Source organism: Carya illinoinensis, chromosome 2 (assembly GCF_018687715.1).
Source record: "Carya illinoinensis cultivar Pawnee chromosome 2, C.illinoinensisPawnee_v1, whole genome shotgun sequence".
Taxonomy (NCBI): Eukaryota; Viridiplantae; Streptophyta; class Magnoliopsida; order Fagales; family Juglandaceae; genus Carya; species Carya illinoinensis.
Window position 1 is genome coordinate 5,420,300 of NC_056753.1, and position 19,923 is coordinate 5,440,222.

The following is a 19,923-nucleotide window of genomic DNA, read 5'->3' on the forward strand; positions in this document are numbered from 1 at the left end:
TTCTTTTTCAAGAGATTTAGTCTCTTCAGAAGTATTTATTGCTCTTATGGCTTGTGTTGTGGGTATGAACTTTTCATGAGCACCAAATTCATTTTGTATTTTTCTCTTTTGATGAGTTTTATCCTTTGCACCAATAAGTTGTTCACGCTTCAGGCGTGTTTTAGACTCACCTATTGCTATTTTAGAAACTTGTCATTCAGGGACTGCAATCCTTGCTAGAACATTAACAGTAGAAAAATATAATTTTACCACACCTTTAGAGTTAGTAAATACATCCAGTATTTTATTTGCAATACTTTGCAAATGAACAATCTTTTGAACCTCTAATTTACATTCATTTGTACGAGGATCAAATTGAAAAAGAGTTTTATTTTTTCAAGTAATTTCTTGTCGTGCTTTAGGCACCGACTTCTCATTACCTAATGTTAAAACGTTCTTTAAACGTATCCCTTATAAGATGCTCAATGTATCTAATAATAGATGGAGAATCAAACCCAATATATATCTCAAATCTACATTGAGGACCTATTTTTGTACGTTGTGGAGGTACAATTGGAACATATACAATACATCTAAAAAATACGAAGATGAGAAATATTTAGTTGTTGACCAAATGCAAGCTATAATGGAGAATATTTATGATATGCTGATGGTCTAACCTGAATCAAGGATATTGCATAAAGTATAACGTGTCCCTAGGCAGAAACAAGTAGTTTTGATTTCATAAGTAAAGGTCTAAAGACTAGCTGAAACCTTTTGATTAATTATTCAGCGAAACCATTTTGAGTGTGTGTGTGGGCAATTGGATGTTTAACATCTATTCCTATTGACATGCAATAGTTATCGAAAGCTTGATATGTAAATTCACTTGTATTATCCAATCGAATAGTTCTAATTAGATAGGGAATTGTGCTCGTAGTTTAATTATTTGGACAAAAAATTTAGCAAATGCAATATTTCTAGTGGAAAGTAGACAAATATGTTACCATCGACTTGATATATTAATTAAAACTATAAAGTATCTAGATGATCTACTTGATGGTTAATAGGCCCACATATATCCCCATGAATCATTTGTAAAAATTATAGAGATTCAACAACCTTTGAGAGAAATGGTTTAATAATCAATTTAAATTGAGAATAACCAGAGCACGGATATTCATTGGGGTAAGATAATCTTCTAATTTTTTAGGCGATGCCCATACGAATTATCAATTATTCGTCTCATCATTATTGATCCCGGATGTCCAAGGTGATCGTGCTAAGTCATAAATACTTTTGGGTCAATACACTTCTAGTGCATTACTACAGATAATTCAATTGTTCTCATTTTTTTATAATACAATCCAGAAGAGAGAGCATGTAATTTTTCTAATATGAGCTTCTGGCTCGAAATTATTGTAGTAATGAGAAGATGCTCTTTACTACCTTCGTTGGTGGTTTCAATATGACAACCATTACGACGTATATTCTTAAAACTTAATAAATTTATTCTAGATCGTGAAGAAAATAGAGTATCATCAATACTAAATTTGGTGTCATTAGGCAACACAATATAAGTTGTTCCAAATCCTTCAATTACATTTGATGAACTAGATATGGTATAGACGTATGCTTTGCTCATTGTTAGATTTTGAAAATATCTTTTATCCTTAAAAATTGTGTGAGTTGTAGTACTGTCAGCTAGACATACATATCTATCATTCATCTCAAAAGTAAAAATTTTATCAGTAAGACCCATGATTCTACAAAATATAGAAAACTTTCATTATGACAAAACATCGCAAAATATTAAAAAGTTTTGCAAAAGATAAAAAAAAATACATTAATTTAAAAGAACACTTTCAATACCAATCAAATGATCAACTCTACCACTAGAATCTTCAAAGAAATCAATAATATCAATGTTGGTAATATCTTCTCCACCTATAAAAACTAAAGCATTTGATGGTTCAACAAAATTTGTTTCAAACTTTTTTGTTTTTTCTTTTATAGAAGTTTAGTATAAGTCAACAAAATGCTTAGCCGTACGACATGTACGAGCCCAATGTCCAGTCATTCCATATTTATTACATTTATCTTCATCTTTCTTTGAAGATTTATTCTGAGGGTCTTTACTCTTCTTTGAGTTGAACCACTTCTAGTGGTACGGTATATTTATATTATTATCACTTTTAGTATGGTTGCTTCTGGAACCCTCACTTCTATAGTTTTTCCTATTATGTTCAAGCTCTCGGTTTCTTTGAAAAGATGTACTATTCGCTTCTAGGAATGGTGTAAATCTAGCACCATTCATTTCAGGAAATGATATGGAACCAATAGGTTGTGACTGACGATTTCTTAATAGAAGCTCATTATTTTGCTTAGCCACTAGAAAACAAGATATAAAATCAAAATATTTTTTGAACTTTCGTTCTCAATACTTTTGCAGGAGCACATTTGAGGCATGAAAAGTAGCATATGTCTTCTCTAACATGTCATCATCAATGACTTTTTCACTGCATAATTTCATTATCGAGCTGATTTTAAAGAATGCATAGTTATACTTACTAACACTCTTGAAATCTTGCAACCTCAGGTGCAACCAATCATGGCGAGCCTTTAAGAGGATTACAGTTTTTTAGTGCTCATATCTCTCCCTAAAATCATTCTACAAAGTAAAGAGATATTTCATCGTGAGATATTCATTTTTTAATTCTTCATGAAGATGGTGGAAAAGGAAAATCATTGTCTTAGCGTGATTCTGCAAAGACACGTGATTTCCTTCTTTAATTGTATCTCTCAAGTTCATCGCATCTATATAGATCTCAAGGATTCAAGATAAATAATTTTTTTCTAGAAATGTCAAGCAACGAATTCCAATTTTATAAAATTTGACATTTTCTACATATATAAATCAAGAAAATATGTATGTTTATATTATAAATAAGAAATACATTCACAAAATCATGAGAATAAACACAGAGTTTTATCAAGTAATAATTAGTAATATAACCTTTCATATTCATCTTGAGAACTGCAAATAATATATTGAAAAACTTATTTGAAGTAGAAGACTACTAGCTTTAGAATTGGCAGAACCTTCATACTGATAACGTGTTATAAAATTAAAAGAGAGATGATATTGTAAGATAAAAACTTTAAAGTGTTGTTATTCAAACACTCAAAGTTATTTCTAACACTGAAATCTTAATATGTACAAATGAACAACTCACATATATAAAAGCATATAGGCAATGATGTTATGTCAGTTTAGAAAAGGCGGTCATTCAAAAGTTGGTTTACAACAATTGGATATTTTTTAAGCTTGCCTTCAAAAGCTCGACCTCAGTTTTTGATAGGAACTTTCATACAAATGGGTCTCACTAGTGGAATATCCTTTTTAATAGGAATTTTCATAATTGGAAGCTAGCTATTGTATCAGACTTTTTCAGCTTACTATACTCTAGGGGGACGCCTTCAACACATAGGGATGGTTTGAAGTGGAGGTCTAATAATAATAAATGCACGGTTAAGGCATATTACAAAATTCTGTCAACACAAAATCATATTCCGTTCCCTTTGAAGAATATATGGAGGTCTCGTGTGCCTTCTAAAGTTGCTTTTTTTGTATGGAATGTCACTCATGGATAGGGCTGTAATCGAGCCGAGTCGAGTCGAGCTTTGGCTTGCCGAACTCAAGCTCGACTCAAAATACTCGAGCTTGAGCTCGAGATTTTTTTTAATTCTTTGTTCGAGCTCGACTCGATAAGTTGAAATCTCAACTCGAGCTCGAGCTCGTCCCACAAACGAGTTCGAGTCGAGTCAAGCTCGAGCTCGAGCTCGAACTTGAATTTTTTTTTTAATAAGATTTAATAATTAATAAATTAAATAAATAAATAAAAAAGAATTAATATTGAATTTATACAATTAACAAGTAGAACCTCTATTAAATTATAAAATTTTAAAAAATTTATAAATAATTAATATCTAACTAGTTGATATTTATCCAAAATAATAATATATTATATGCCTACATATATTATTAATACATATACTTAATATGATAGAATATATCTATTTCATATATGGTTTCCACATATTAGTATATGAAATTATTAAATTTTATCAACTAATTATTATACAAATTATAAAATATACCTATGAAGTATATTTACTATATAGACATAAGTAATTAGAATACATATTATATATTTAATTATAAAAGTGGTATGCTTATATTATTAGCTAATACATATATACATGCATAGGTGTATGTATATATTTATTAATATATGAATGAGTTTTAATCGAGTCGAGCTAATGAGTCGACTCGAGTATAAACGAGCGAGTCTAAACGAGTCTTAGTCGAGTCGAGTCGAGTCGAGTCGAGTTTTGTCGAGTATGTGCCATTTACAAATCTAGCGAGCATCTACTTTAACGAACGAGCTTTTTTTTTTCACAAGTCGAGTTCGAATTCGAGTTTAACCGAGCGAGTACCGAGCGAGCTATCGAACAGACTGGTTCATTTACAGCCCTACTCATGGAAAGATCTTGACCACAGATAAATTGAAGAATGGTGATTGTGTAGTGGTAGATTGGTGTTATATGTGCAAGAAGAATGGAAAATATGTGAATCATTTTCTATTACATTGTGAGGTAGCAAGGGGGTTGTGGGATGAGATCTTTCAAATTGTTAATGTTCCTTGGGTTATGCCTTTGAAGGTGGTAGATTTGTTGGGTTGTTAGAGGAAGTTGTAAGGTTTTCATCAAGTGACTGCGGTGTGGAAGATTATTCCATTATGTATGATGTCGTGTATTTGGTAAGAAAGGAATGCACGTTGTTTTGATGATAAGAAACGTACAAGCGAGGAGCTGAAGAATTTTTTTCTCCACACTTTCTTGCTTTGGTTTTCCGCTATCGTATTAAATGGGGACAACACTCATGATTTTTTTATCTTTAATTCATCACATTTAGATTGTACTCAGGTGTTCTTCTGTATACTTTTGGTGTACACGGCTTATGCCTATTTCATGCATATCAATAATATTTATCTCTTACTTAAAAATAAATAAATAAATAAAAATCAAAAGCTCGACCTCGACCAGCATTTTGTCAGCTCTAACAAAACTGCAAATGAAAGCCGACTCGAGTGGACCTGAAAAAGCATCAACAGGATCTGCCCAATAATGATATATATTGAATATTTACTCAGGTTAACAAACATAAGCTATAGTAGCACAACTCAATGATCTAATTCACTAATGAAGATTCTGCATGATGCATGCACAAGGGATTGTGTTACATCTAGGTATAGATTACTTTAAAAGGAAAAAGAAAAAAAGAACAATATAGATTACTTTTACATCTTGGCTGTGCTCTGTTTTGTTTGACTAAAAAATTAGCCCAGCCTAGTTATCAATTACCTGTTATAGATAACAGCAACTACGAATAATATTCTCCTAATCTGCAATACAGTAACCCCAAAGTTTTTGTGGGGGAGATATATAATTCACGTTCTGGAGATGGTTCTTGCATCCCACTATCCCTGGAGATCATGAACTGCCTCCCCTGCAGTGAAGATGAGACAAACCCAGTTACAATTCCGACTCATTACTGCATTCAGAATGTTATAGAGTGGTGGCCTCAATCATGTGAAACGATTCTAATTCATCTATTTAATCAAAGATGACTTATGAATTCAACGCCTTCATAATTAACCTAAATACCACCATACCTAGAAACTCATGAAGACATGCTTTATCTTCCATAAACAATTACTAATTGTGTAGGTCATCCTGACCTTAAAAAAATTATTTAGATCATCCAAAAGTTCCTACAGGAATTAAAAAGCCAAACAGTTATTTACTTGTTTTCAATAAGTTGAACTGGTTCAGTAAGTGCTTGATACCCAATATATCCAGTTTTGTATGTACAGCATTTTGGCTTCCTCATTACACCTTATATGATCTCAATTCAAGAGGAACATGTAGACTGGTTTGGTTAAAATCTGTGCTGACACAAATCTCTAATCCAGGACAAGAGTAGACACAAGGACTGATTCCCTCCCTATCAAATGGGTGTTCAAAAGAAAAGTAAAACAAATAAAACCTGAACAATCGAAACTGTCAATATTTGAAAGTATAGTGTCTCAAGTGCTTTTACCGTGCATTCTCTTGACAAACCCTTCAAATTCCACGAAGTTTTGTTGCTCCATAAGAGGTGGACTAAGTCTAAGGTAGGTAAAGGACAAAAAATGCCTCCCATCTAGATCATTCGTAGGCTTCCCGTAATCTAATATCTTGTTATAGCCAACTCTGTCAAGACAAGGAAGTGCATTCTCACTTGCAACTGGTATGCAAACATCCCAGGCAGCATTCAGCACCTGAAATAGACAATTAGGATGCTGATTGCCAAAAAACTCCAATAACAAGTCTGCATGGTTGAATCTAAGCGACAATTTGCAAAATAATTCTCCAAATATACCAGAAGAGAGACACACAAGCTGTCTTAAAATATTCTGGCTTTCCCCAACATAATTGCAAGCTTAAATTAAGAAAATAACAAAGCACATCAATATTTTTGAATATTATATGCTTACTTGCCAAACTAAGCCCTCAGGATCAGCCAATGCCTCCGAGAGGTCCTCATGACGGTCTAACATTTGTACTAAAGGAAATGTGAAGTTTAAAGCAGCTCCATGTTTCTTGAGCATGGCTGCAATTGCAGCATAACCATCACGATTGCAAGAATTATAGAACCCAGCAGTTAATTCAGCAGCATGACTGGATGTCTTGTACCACCAGTGAATGCTCGGTAGCTGCTCAGCAATCAAAATATGGTAAAAAACTGAATTAACCCATTATTAGTAACCACATTCAAAGTTCAAAACATTAGGATTCAAAAGAACTTACTGAATTAAGCCACAATGAGCGAAACTACCAAGACCCAATAAATATCATGAAAAACGAATGTGCATAGCATTTTCACTTTTAGCATGCTTACTTTCATGAAAGTGAAACAATTACCAAAACCCAATAAATATCACACAGAAAATTTTAAATGCACTGTTTGATCTTAATTACTAAAAAAAAAGGCATCTTCCTGTAAAATAAGCAGACTTTAGAAAGGTAACTCACCTTTGCAGCAATACAGGTCCCTTCAAAAGCTAATTTTGCCAGGTGAAGTACACGATCACCATGATCAACCAAAACCTGAGAATACCATTTGAGGAAGAACCTTCCGTAGTAGCCATCATAATCACCTCCATCACAAAAGAAACCTGTTTCATGAGGCCTGGAATTATAGGAACCAGCATTATCAGGTCCTCTTGCCCATAGCGAGTGTCCCCTAGCTTCTGCTGCCCTTCTCAGGCTTCTTAACAGGTACCTATCATAGCACTAGAAAATAAGGGAAAAATTATGACACTATCTCAAGAACTGCAAACATGAATTCTCTAAAGAGACAATGGTGACAATGAGTTGAGATGAATATCAAACAGTAAATTTTATGGTTATCATGTTCAATTGCAAATTTCTTATTCTGCACCCATGACTACAATACTTTGGAAATAAGCTCATTTCCTCAACGAAAAGGGCAGCCCATTAAAACAAACATTTATAACATGTTTTAAAACAACTTCCTGTCTGGAGCTCCATCTATCTATAAAGAAACCTAGCTGAACAGTAAATATGATTTTTTTTTTTTCATAAGAAAATTTCTTTTTTATAAGTACAAGAAAATAACATTTAATTTTAAGAAAACCGATGTCATCTGGAAAAGATATTTCTCAAACTATGATCATTTACATTGCACTGCAAGATTGTAAGTAATAGTAACTTTAAGCCTTGTTTTATTTTTTGATGATGTGGAACGTCACCAAGGCACCTTTGGATCCATCTCTGGGGAGTAAACTCAGGATGCACAAGCCCTCCAGTCAGAACCGTGTATATTATGTAATCCAGGAAAACTCCTAGCCCGCTCTAGATTGGACTTGACTGGTTAAGTCATATTTTGTTCTATCTTTTTATGTAGTAAGTCATCTTTCATTACTATTAGCACTACAATCACCACTATTATGATCATTTGCTCACCAAACAAAAATCTTAATTTTTTGTAAGTAACAAAAGATCATTATTAATAAAAAAAAAAAAAAAAAAGGCAAATAACATGGAAGATGCAACAAATCTCAAAAAAAATCTAGGTATGCCATCTGGCTAGGGGGAAAAACCATGCATGTGCCAAACAGTGAAGAGAGCAACTTGTGAATATGTTTTATTTTTTTATCAGTAAATAAGAATTTTATTAAAATAGGCAAAGCCAACATGGGACATTTACAAGAGCAACACCTATCCATGCATGTCTAAAGATACAAGAGCAACTTGTGAATATGTACCAGCTAATGCCGCAAACATGGCAGACATATCTCTTAAAATATACACACAGAATCACCCAAGAGGTACCTGGAATTCACCGATACCAGGATATCTCCAACCATGCTTTACAGGAAAAGATGGGTAACGTAGCTCCCCACATGGTCCAAGTCCAACTTCAATTATGGAAATGATGCCATCCTCAAAGAACTCACTGAATTCTACCCTGAAGCTTCTCATGTAATCAAAGTAAACCTACACCATTTACCAAAGAATAAAGCAATAAATCTTCTATGCTTGAGATTATAACTCATGGCATAAAAAGAAAAGTAATTCCCACACTGTTTTCTTTGACTTTCCTTTGAGAAAAAGTGCCAATATTGTATCAGAGTTATGGTTTGGATATTAAAGAATGTGAAAGAGAACTCCAAAGCATTTTTGGCTTCAATGAGCCTGGCACTTGAATGACAACATTTTTTTTTTCTGAGTAAGAAAATTTTATTAAAAGGAAAGGGGCATAGCCCAAGTACATAGGAAGTATACACGATATAACCTAGCATCATCTAGGGACTAGAAATGGATACAAGAAAACTGTGGAAACTATCCTCATTACGATCAATAACTGAAACCCAAGAAAAAGAGTGTTGAAGAAGAATCTTCTCTGCTCATCCAAAGAACAGTCCTGGTCTTCAAAACACCTACCATTCCTCTCCATCCAAAGGCACCATATAATACATTGAGGAATCATTTCCCAAACCGCAGCAACATGTATATTACCCCGAAGACCACCAACACCCAAACAATGAATGACAAAATATTTTAGTTTCCACTGCTTTCTAGTCCAATTTTCCAGAATATTCTGGCTCTTTTCTCCTTATTAACTAGGTGCATTTGACGTACAAGTGTACTTTCTTTTTATGAACATTACTAAAACTTATATTACGTATTCAAAAGATGGTCATCTACTTATTCAAAAGATTGCCATGGGAACTTACGCCCTATGTTTTGGCTTGCTTAGCCTTGTATTTTCTGGCATGCCCCCTTTGTCTCTGTAAAGTTCTCTTTAATATACTTTCTTACTTGCCCAAAAGAAAAAACCAAGATTATGGATGGAAACATTTGCTTTCAAATTATATGAAACATAATTTAATGTTTAAAGTCATTAACCACGTTTCACACTGCTCATACACTAGAAGCAGGGGTGAGCATTGACATAGTCGGAGTCGGATTCCCCCTAAATCCGACTCCAACTTCGGAACAAAGTTGGATTTGGGCTTTTTTTAGCTTCATATTTAGCCCATTTTTAAAAAAGTATTTTTTGGGGGCTTTCATTTTAGTTTTTCCAAAAATTAAAAACTAAAACTAAATCATTCACTCCTGATTTATTTGTATACTAATATCTAACTTATTTTTATACTAGACATACTATATTGTCTAATTATATGTTATCATACTATAGTATTACATATTATTTCTAGTGCCTAATTACATGTTATTATAATATAATATTATATGTTATTAACTTATTATATTAGACTTATTTCTACACTAGTGTCTAACTAATTTATATACTATACTTATAATAGAGTGTCTAATTAATGTTATTATACTTTAGTAAATTAGTATTATGAGTTATTAACTTATTATATAGATTTATTAGTTATTCTATACTAGTGTCTAATTTATTTCTATACAAGACTTATACTACAGTGCCTAATTACATGTTATTATACTAATGTCTAACTTATTTCTTAACTTAATTACATACTAGAATTTCTAGTGTCTAATTACATGTTATTATATTTTAGTAAATTAATATTTTGTTATTAACTTATTATACTAGGCTCATTTCAATATTAGTGTCTAACTTATTTCTACACTTGATTATGTATGGTGGTAATACTATGATGTTTACATATATATACTAAACTATTATTAGTTTACTTATATTATACTATAAGCATATTATTTTATAATAATTAACTCATACTAGTATATTATTGAATTTAACTATATAAGTTCTAGTTATATAGCTATATAAATATACTAGTATATATGATAAATATATAAATAAATACATATTTTTATAGCATATGTACAATATCGGAGTCAGATTTGGAGTCGGTCTAGCGACACCTTTGACTCCGACTTGAAAAAAAAAAAAACAATACTGACTCTGACTCCAACTAAGTCGGATTCGGAATCAGATTTTCGCTTAGCCTTAACTAGAAGACAATCAATCAATTTTAAAATGTAAAGAATGTAGTACCTCAATTGCAGTTCGACCCCTTAAAACCCGTTCCTTGTCTATTCCCCATGAGAGACATTCAGGATTGCGTCTTCCCTCTTTATCAGTGAAAAATATGTCGGGATTGCTTCGACCAATTTCTGCCACCCAATGGGGCAATGGAATACAAACATCATCACCAACATTGCCCCCACATTCATGAAATGACATCACAACCTGAATCAATCAGACACTTGAGATTTAGCAGTGGAAGGAATATTCAGAAGAATTAACAAATTTGAGTACAAACAAGTGACAAACATTAATTGCATCTCAGGTATAAACCTGTAACTGTTTAACAAAATAGTGATAAAAACACTCCACAACCTTAGTCCGGTCAGCTCAAAAACACAAGCAACAGCAGCACCATATCAATCCAAATCCTCACCACTCTCCCCCGCCACCATATCACACTGCACTAATGACACACCCGAGAGCAGTTTTAATAGGTGTATGACTCACCTGTAACTTAAGCTTAAGCTCACGCACCATCTGAAAGAGCCTCTTGTAACCACTCCAGTTATACTCCTGGGGAGAATGTGCCTCTACTATGCCCCACCAGCAATCAACCACAACACCATCAATATTAATCGATTTCAACACCCTTAGCTCCTTTAGGAGATCATCTGGATCAACCAGCTCACACTTCATATTAATGACACCCAACTGCATCAACAACGTGAGGCACAATTACAGAACTGACAGAAGCGCTCAAACAGGTATATAGCAGTTAGTTTTTATTCGGGAGTAATGTATGTACAATGTACATGGAGTAGAAATGTAAGGTGTTGAAGGACAGATAAATCAACACCAGATCTACAGTAACAGAGTAGGAATAGGAATAAACAACTTACTGGTAGCATCACATAAACAGGAACGTGAGTGGTTCCAGCAAAATTACGTTCTAGTAACTTCGAGGGTAGGTCAACAATCTGTAAAAAGAATAGAAGAATGTTTAAAAACTTGAGAAATAAGAAAAAAAAGAAGGAAAGATACAAGTCTAAAAGAACCATTTTATGTCAGATTCAACAAATCATCAAGAGTGTGAATAAATGTTACCCTCTTGAGATATTATTAAGAGCATGAGCTAGCGTTTTCTTATAAGTAATAAGACTTTATTAAAAGGAGCAAAAGGAGCAATCCAAGTACACAAGAAGCATACAAATACACCTATGTAAAAGGAAAAAGATACGAGAAAAGCATGAAAGTTAAGCCAGTTAAAGTCGATAGTTGTCCAGAGGAGAAAATGTTGAAGAAGAAAGTTTTGAACTACTCCACCATCCATTCACAATTCTCAAAAACGTCTATAACTCCTTTCCTTTGAAATACACAATGAGACAAGTAGGGACCATTTTCCATACCATTACAATTTGTGGGATGCCAGCTAGCTTTCTCCAAGAGTTAAAAAGGTCCACAATACTTCTGGTATGACAAACCCACCCATATGAAAAAGCCACTCAACAGTGCATTGACAATCCCAAAATAGGGTAAAAATGAGCCACGTACTCCTCATTCCTCTTGCACAGGAGCACAAATCAACCACTATTTTCATGCCACAATTATTAGAAATATTGGAAGGTCATGCTGAATACAAGATATATGCATGATCTTGCCATGAAATGGTGTATCTTGCTGGATGAGAGAATGTGCAAGTGCAATATCTTAGTTTCCTTGGACATGATCTTTAATTAAAGAGTAGCATAAACATCATGTTCAAGTTTTGGGACAATATTTTTCTTTTCATGGAAAATACATTGGCATACCAATAGATGAGTATCTCATATTATATAACCCTAAGCAACTTAGACCTAGTACCTGCTTGTCATCAATGCTGTTCATGGAGCCGCCAATTAGAGGATGACTTTCAATTGGTTCTCCCCCATCTCCCACCAGGGATGAAGTATGAGATCGAGCACTCGAAGATAGATCATAAGGTGATGAGCTCGGAATATAAACACCTTTCATACGACCTGTGTTGTACTCTACCGAGGACTGGTAACCAGAAGCAACTCCTCTAACGGAAGCAGATGGAGAGTGTTGTGACACCATTTGGGAAGGGGATGAAGTCACCACAGCAGCAGCACCACCAACAGGCCTTGAGCCCTGTCAAAGTAGTGGAGAAAACAATCCCAGTTTTGAGGTTTTCTGGAATTTGTTAGAAATGAGGATGACAGAAATGCAGGAGTTGAACCTCACCAACTATATTAAGCAGGAAAAGTATTTACTGTAGATCTAAGAACAGAGGATAAGTAAACAGTGCATAACACCTTATTTCATCAAATGTAAATTAATGGAAGAGTCAAATGTAACATAATCTTATGGTAAGGAATAATTTTTTTTTATAGGTCATAATCTTTATTTCTAATATTAAAAGAATCTCATGATTAAAATTGTTAATGATGAAATACTTCAATCTCCTTTGGGTTCTAACACTTTTCTTTTCATATTTAGCAGTGTTATATTTACATAAAGCATAATTTCAGTCAATCTGCCACTGATAGATTATTGTTTTTTTTATGATGAGGAATCCCGAAGACCATGCAAACACAACATGTCTTTAACCTGGCTAAATCATGGACCCGTGTAACATGTCCTCATTAAATGGATCAGGTAAATCATCAACTTTTCACCAATGGGACGTGGCCCCTAGAAATTGTTTGCACCCAAGGGTTCAAACATTAGATCTGGAGGGAGCATAGCAATAAGACCAAGGTCCTCACCACTTGAGCCACCCCTAGGGGTTACTGATAGATCATGTTTAATGACACTACTAAAATAATGTAAGATGTAAAACTATTTCATTAATAAGTTTCTACACTTTCTACGCAGATCATGCTATATTTTATTTATTTTTTATTCTTCAAAACTTAAGTACAATCTTAAATTTTTGGATGAAGATTTAACCGTTAAGATAGTGCCTCGACATATATTTTTCATCTATTGTAACATCCAAATCTTTAAGAGGGCCGAATTACAAGTTATGTTCCAAACTTGGGTGCAAAATGACAACTTGGTTAGCTTAGCGATCATATTCCAAAATGAATGATAGTTTAAGAGGGTAAAGTGTGATTTTCCCTAACTTTTTATAGTCAAAACTTACAAGGATGAGATCAACAATCTATACTTTTGTTGCCAGAATCTTTTGTGATGAAACTGAAGTGCAGATTCACATCCTTTTTTTTTTTTTTTTCCCAAGGCATCAGGGTGGGGTTTCTAACCCTGGTTTTCCCAGTGAGAAACTGGGGCCGGCGCCATCCGAGCCAAAGTCCACTGGCATAAAATTTTAAAAAAAATATATAATGGATATCACCATAACTTTATCTAAATGCAGGGAAGGTTTGGGTATTCTACCCATATGCTTAATACTAGAACTAGTCTGGCAAGGTTCTAATATCAAAAGAATTGACCACCCAATTAAAAAGCTACATTCTGAAAACCAAATGCATAAGATATGGCCAAATAGGGCAACAAGTGCGCATGAATACAACATCTTCACATTTACATAAAATACAACTCCAATTTGTACAATGTTGGGGAGAGAGAGAGAGAGAGAGAGAGAGAGAGAGAGAGAGAGAGAGAGAGAGAGAGAGAGAGAGAGAACTTTTTCTTGAGGGATAAGTACCTGAGATCTTGAAGGAAAGGTGGTTCCATCAGGAAGAACAACCCATCCTGCTTCCCTTGCCAAAGCTGCAATTACATCATTGATATCAGCCCTGACTCTAAGATTATAGTTGCCATGCCTCCGTAGCCCAGCCAAGATCCTTGCAGTAATCGCTCTCCTATGCCTCTCTCTTAGCTTGGTTCTCTCTTTCTCTTCCAGTGGCCTACACCTCCGAGTGCCTCCACCTGGGGTGCCCATTTGGTCTTGAGTTTGCTGGTTGTGGTGTTGAAACTGGTTATTACTACTACCGGTCACCATCCCTCCAACCCCTACCATCACTGGTGCAGCATGCTTCTCTCCATTTTCTTCATCATCATCCTCTTCTTTCACATCCATATCCATCTCCTCATCATCATCTTCTTCACTCGTACCAATCAATTTCTGCATGTCAGTCGCCATTATCTCCCCTCCTTGATTCTCAGCTCATCAGCAAGTATATTTTTAATATTTCTGCTGCAAAGCCTCCATTGCAACTCAACTTTTAACATTTGCAATGAGATGACTATAAATGTTCAAAAACTGCAGCAACATAGTTGGGAATAACTTTGTGCCAGGCAGATTCTATATTTTCTGGCAGCAACTGGGAACTTCAGATTAATCACATCTCAAACTACACGTGAAAAATATTCAGGAAAAAAACAAAAGTCATTCAGTTTCAGTGAAAATTTGGAAAAAGAAAAAAATGCAAACGTCATAATAGTAATTACTATGAAGTCAAGAAGAGAGAATTTTGCTCATCTAACAGAATCACACCAGGAAACTTCAGAAAGTTGAGGGTTTTCATGTTCTATTTTTCAACAAAAATAACAACATAAAGAAAGCTAATTAAGGCTTGCATTGTTCTCCTTTCACACTGTTTTCAAACATGCAAGCAAAGGGTAAAGACAGCTCCTTTAAAACAAAAATAAAACCTTTACAAGTTTCTTTTCTACCCTTGAAGTTCAGACTGAACAAACAGGACCAAATAAAAACCTTTTAAACCAGGATGCAAAGACTTTGCTTTACACTTCAAACGATGGGGGGCCTAAGAGGACTTGCAAACCCAATCCGAAGTATTGTGAAGCCCATGAGCTAGCAGCAGTTATGAAGAAGTAATCCAAGCAATTAATGTCTTGGTAAAAAGTGGGGACGAATATTGTAGATGGAGAAGTAGCAGTCTTGTAGATAAGGTGTTGGTTCATACGTCCACAGGGTAAGTGCAGTAGCAGTTATCAGAGAGTTAAATTGTTTGTGTATGCATTAAAGGTGTTTATGACTTTGTTTCTATATAAAGGGCTAGGAAAGTAACGTGCAGGGTATGTGAAAAATCCTGAATTGTAACGTGGTCTTTCTCCAGCCCCAATTGGAGTGTTATTCAGTAGTTTCACTATCCAGTCAGCGTTTTTATATTTAGGACACATCATTTGGTATCAGAGCATCACCATGACCAAGGAAAGGATAGAGAAAGTAGAAGCCAACGGTCAAGAGGTACAGAAGGCTGTTTGTCAATGGAGGTTGATGTCCAGAGTACAAACTCACGCACGGAGGGAAACAAAGCTTTATTGAAGGAGATTATGAGCATCTTGACACATACTCGTGGTCATTCAAAGAAGCCACCTTCTTCCAATAACGCAGGATCGTCCTCATAAACAGTAAGTTGCAAGGAGGATTCAAGCTCTCAAACAACCTTCCAAAAGTACATCAAGATGGATTTTCCACTCCACTTGAGGGATAACAGGGCCAGTGTGTTGTCCTCACTTCCTTTCATTTAGAAGGTGAAGCGAATCAATGGTAGCAGTGGTTACAATGACTACATAATAAGGAATGGAAGTCACTTGGGAACCTTTTGAATGAGAACTCGAGGCCCAAGTTTGGGTCTACAGAGTACAAGAATTTTGAAGAAACTATTTCATATATTCAACCACGAGGGACAGTGAGAGAGTTTCAACGAGACTTTGAAAAGCTTGCTGATCAAGATGTCAGTTGGCCTCAAAGAGCTTCATTTGGAACTCCTGTTGGCAGTTTGAAGAAAGAAATTGTCGTAGAGGTGCAATCTGCCAGACCCAAGACTTTGAGGAATTGTTTGTGGTGGCTTGAATGACAGACGAAAGGCTGTCCAGGAAGAAGGAGGAGGGAAAATCAGATGCACAGAAGTTAATTTCAGTGGCACAACCTATAAAGTCCAACCCCTTGGGATGAAATGCAGTGGTGCTGAGGGAAGGGATTATGCTTCAGCTTTCAGTTGTAATGAAAGATTCCACTTGGCCATCGGTGTAATAACATCACAAGTCTGCATAATTGAACATGATCAAATATTGATTATAGAAAGCAGTGAAGAAAACTCTGAAGACATACGTAAAGATGATCAGAAGCTAGAATGATAGGACTAAGAGGAGAAGCTGTAGGTATTATTGCAGGTCAAATTGGAGAGCCGGGCAAACTTTTCATACCAACGGAGTATTCACAGGGTGGTACTGCAAAACATATACAGCCCCTTCTAATTGAAAAATAAGATTCAATGAGGTCGTGGGGAACTAGTTCCCATGTTGAATATCGTGATACAGTGTTTGTGCCTATGCCAGTGGGGTTAGTGCAGGAGCAGTTATCATACAGTTAAATTGTTTGTGTGTATGCAGTCAAGGTGTTCGTGACTTTGTTTCTGTAAGAAAACGCTAGGATAGAGAAGTGCAGGGTATGTGAAAATCCCAAACTGTTCTGTGGTCTTTCTCCAGCCCCAATCGAAGTGTGTTATTCAGTATTGCCATTATCCAGCCGCTATTTTTATGTTCTGTATCCACCAAAATAGTTCATATCTTTCCATTCTCGGGCAACCATCATGAACTTCAAGATGACTAAAAATGCCCATAGAAAACGAAACTCGCAATAACCAAGACAAAAGTACCAACAGAGAAAATGAAACACTTTTGTCCCCATGGCAGCTCCTGGCCTCTCAAAAAGCAGGTTTCAGCATATCCGAGTCGTCCCTGAAGGCCAAATCATAACCATCCTAATAAAAGCTAAAATGACGATATCTTTTACGATTATAATTAATGGGACAACAAAAAAAACAATAAATAAATAAATAACCCAGATTAAATGAGTGACTTCTGAAAGTTGAGCTTATCGTTCACTTTTCCATCAATTCATCACATACCAAACGGAGTTTCAGCTCAACTCTCTAACTGTACAATACCATAAAGCCAAAAAAAAATGTAAAAAGAACAGAAAATTCTATCTCCTACAAAAAACAAATAAAAAGACCGTTAACAAAACAAAAAAAAAAATACTTGTTTTCACCGTAAATTCATCTTCAAGCCCCAAGATATCATAATTACCTTCTTATGTCAGCGTGAACACGGATAATCAAGTTCAAGCGACTCGTCAAGCCGTTAATTCTCTATTTTTCTCCAAGAATTTCAAACTTTTAGTCATCAATCAAAGCTCAACAGAGCACCCTCAACCAGATCCGCGTTCTTAACTCCAAAACCAAAACTTACGCAGAATTCACGGCCGAGAACGTCGAATTCCGGCGACCGGCGTCCGGCGAGGTTTCAAACCCAGAAGCCGGAGTCCGGAGAGATAAAAAACGAAGGAGCGCTAGAGGGGTGAGATTATCCGGCGAGCATAGCGGTCAAGTCCGGCCGGTGAGAGGGAGAGAGAGTAAGAAAGCGTGCGAGCATGCGAGGGCTAGGGTTTCGCGCGTGTGCGGGCGGAAGGCGAGCGTGTCTCTGTGCGAGTGTGTGAGGTTAGGGTTTGGCACGAACGAGGCGTGTGTATAAGCGAGGGAAAGCGAAGAGAACGGAAGTGGGCGCGGAACGTGTCGCACGTGTGAAGTGCACGAGATTTGGGTGGTTTTGCAGCTGGTTGCAAGGCGGGGATCACGTGAGCCAGAGATTTGTTGCTTGAGTACTGCTACTCTGTCACGGCTGGCGCTGGGCTTGCCTGCTAAATGTCATTTTTTAATTTTCTAAAAATAATTAAATAAATAAAATAATAATAATAAGAAAAATTCATGCAAATGCATAAGTTTTACGTGGTTTCTGGAGAATTTTCAGTGAAATGACACATTAAGGTTATGTCTGCAGATATTTTTAAACTATTTTATTATTATTTTTAAATAGTTTATTACTATTTCAAATTTATACTATTATTAATAAATAGTTTTATTATTATTCAATTATGATCTGAAATAGTCTGAACATCTAAACGAAGCCTAAGTGAATTTTATAATATTTATTATTATCTATATAAATATTTTGAGCAATGTAAAATGAACAATAAATATTATATGACATACTTAATATGTTTATCAATATCAATCTTATACCTGATGCCTTCAAGTTGAAACAATAACTCGAAAAAATCTTCCTTGTTTTAACATTACTTCAATTTGAACGACAAGTTGTTGCTTGCTAAATCTGCCCGTCTCTAATGTCATATATTAGGAATGCAAATCTCCCACAAATATAAAATATAATCTAAAGAGAAATGCTTGGGATCCCGAAAATGGATCCTGAGCATTTATCCCGATAGTTTTTTTTTTTTTTTTTTTAATTTAGTGATTAAGAAAGTATTTTTTTAATAAAATTGTGATTTTAAAAAATATATATATATTTAAGAATATCAAATCACGCTTACTTTTCAATCCTTTATCTAATATTTATCTTTCTTGAAATTCACTCTAGGATGGTTTGAAATAGAAATATATTTTTATCTTATCTTATCTCATCTTAATATTTAAAGAGAAATTCTATTTATAGTCCTGAGTGGGAAACTACATGTGCAATCCTATTGATGAATGGGGTAAAATAGAAAAAAAAAAAAAAATCATTTTAAAAAGGATATTATTATAATTTTAAAAATATTTTTAAATATAATTATATGTACTTGCATAAACAGTCCCCAAATGGAGACTATACATAGACTAACTTAAAAATAAATGGAGTTAAATATTAAGATAGTCATCGTGGTTTGCTCTTTAAATATATTAATCCTTAAAACTCTAATTTTGAAAATCTTCTCTCAAAATTGAACTTTGATCAAATCAATCAATCTTTCCGTTAATAAATTATATGCAAACTTCATTATTCAATGGATCAGTCATAAGCCAATGGCCTTCTACCAGAATGGTCCTACCTATGGCCCTTAGGAACCATTATAATTAAGGTTAGGGGTCAAAAGTCCCCTAATTAATAGGGTTGGTGTCCCTAAAAAAATGCATAGAAAAAAAAAAAAAAATAGGCGAGTCAAAAAATGTTGAAGGACAACAGTTCCACAATGGCAGCCATTTTTTCAAAACATGCTGTAAATATTAGGAAAAGAAAAACAGTATATGAAAACTTATTGTTTGAGTAAGCTAAGAAGAATCCTACTAAAACGTATGGCATTGTCCTACAATAAGTATCATTAAGTATGTTACTCTACTAAACATTTATCATGAAGTTACACTTTCAAGTCCATTAATGAGGCATTTCCTCTGATATATTGTACCTTAAAACCCTCACTGATGTAACTGTGTATTCAATGAACAAATGAAACTGCCATCATAGTTTCTTTCCCAAATACAGCATCATAGAGACCCTTTTCCATGAGATCTCATGCTCTCGTTTTGTTTCTCTCTTCACATTCCACAAAATACACACAC

At 34.8% G+C, this 19,923-nt stretch overlaps 1 protein-coding gene across 3 annotated transcripts; it reads right to left on the minus strand.

Moving 5' to 3' along the window:
* Window positions 1–5,160: 5,160 nt before the first annotated feature.
* Window positions 5,161–18,117, minus strand: LOC122298776 (beta-amylase 7). 3 transcript variants are annotated; one of them, XM_043108636.1, is made up of 11 exons: window positions 17,615–18,117; window positions 14,262–14,910; window positions 12,455–12,742; window positions 11,494–11,571; window positions 11,102–11,305; window positions 10,622–10,816; window positions 8,443–8,607; window positions 7,120–7,380; window positions 6,582–6,800; window positions 6,146–6,365; window positions 5,161–5,551 (listed from the first exon to the last, which is right to left on the minus strand). In XM_043108636.1, the coding sequence occupies exons 2-11, from the start codon at window positions 14,697–14,699 to the stop codon at window positions 5,523–5,525; spliced, it is 2,097 nt and encodes a 698-aa protein (XP_042964570.1). In that variant the 5' UTR covers window positions 14,700–14,910; window positions 17,615–18,117; the 3' UTR covers window positions 5,161–5,522. The 3 variants fall into 3 exon arrangements, with proteins under 3 accessions (XP_042964570.1, XP_042964571.1, XP_042964576.1); XM_043108637.1 differs by lacking the exon at window positions 17,615–18,117 and adding an exon at window positions 15,874–16,432; XM_043108642.1 differs by lacking the exon at window positions 17,615–18,117 and adding an exon at window positions 15,273–15,852.
* Window positions 18,118–19,923: the final 1,806 nt, after the last annotated feature.

Excerpts from the sequence above, each read along its gene's own strand:
- LOC122298776 (XM_043108636.1), bottom strand. The coding sequence starts at position 14,699 with ATGGCGACTGACATGCAGAAATTGATTGGTACGAGTGAAGAAGATGAT. Across the intron at positions 11,572-12,454 it reads ACAGCATTGATGACAAGCAG|ATTGTTGACCTACCCTCGAA; the intron begins GTACTAGGTCTA and ends TTCTTTTTACAG. Across the intron at positions 6,801-7,119 it reads GGACCTGTATTGCTGCAAAG|CTACCGAGCATTCACTGGTG; the intron begins GTGAGTTACCTT and ends ATTGCTGAGCAG.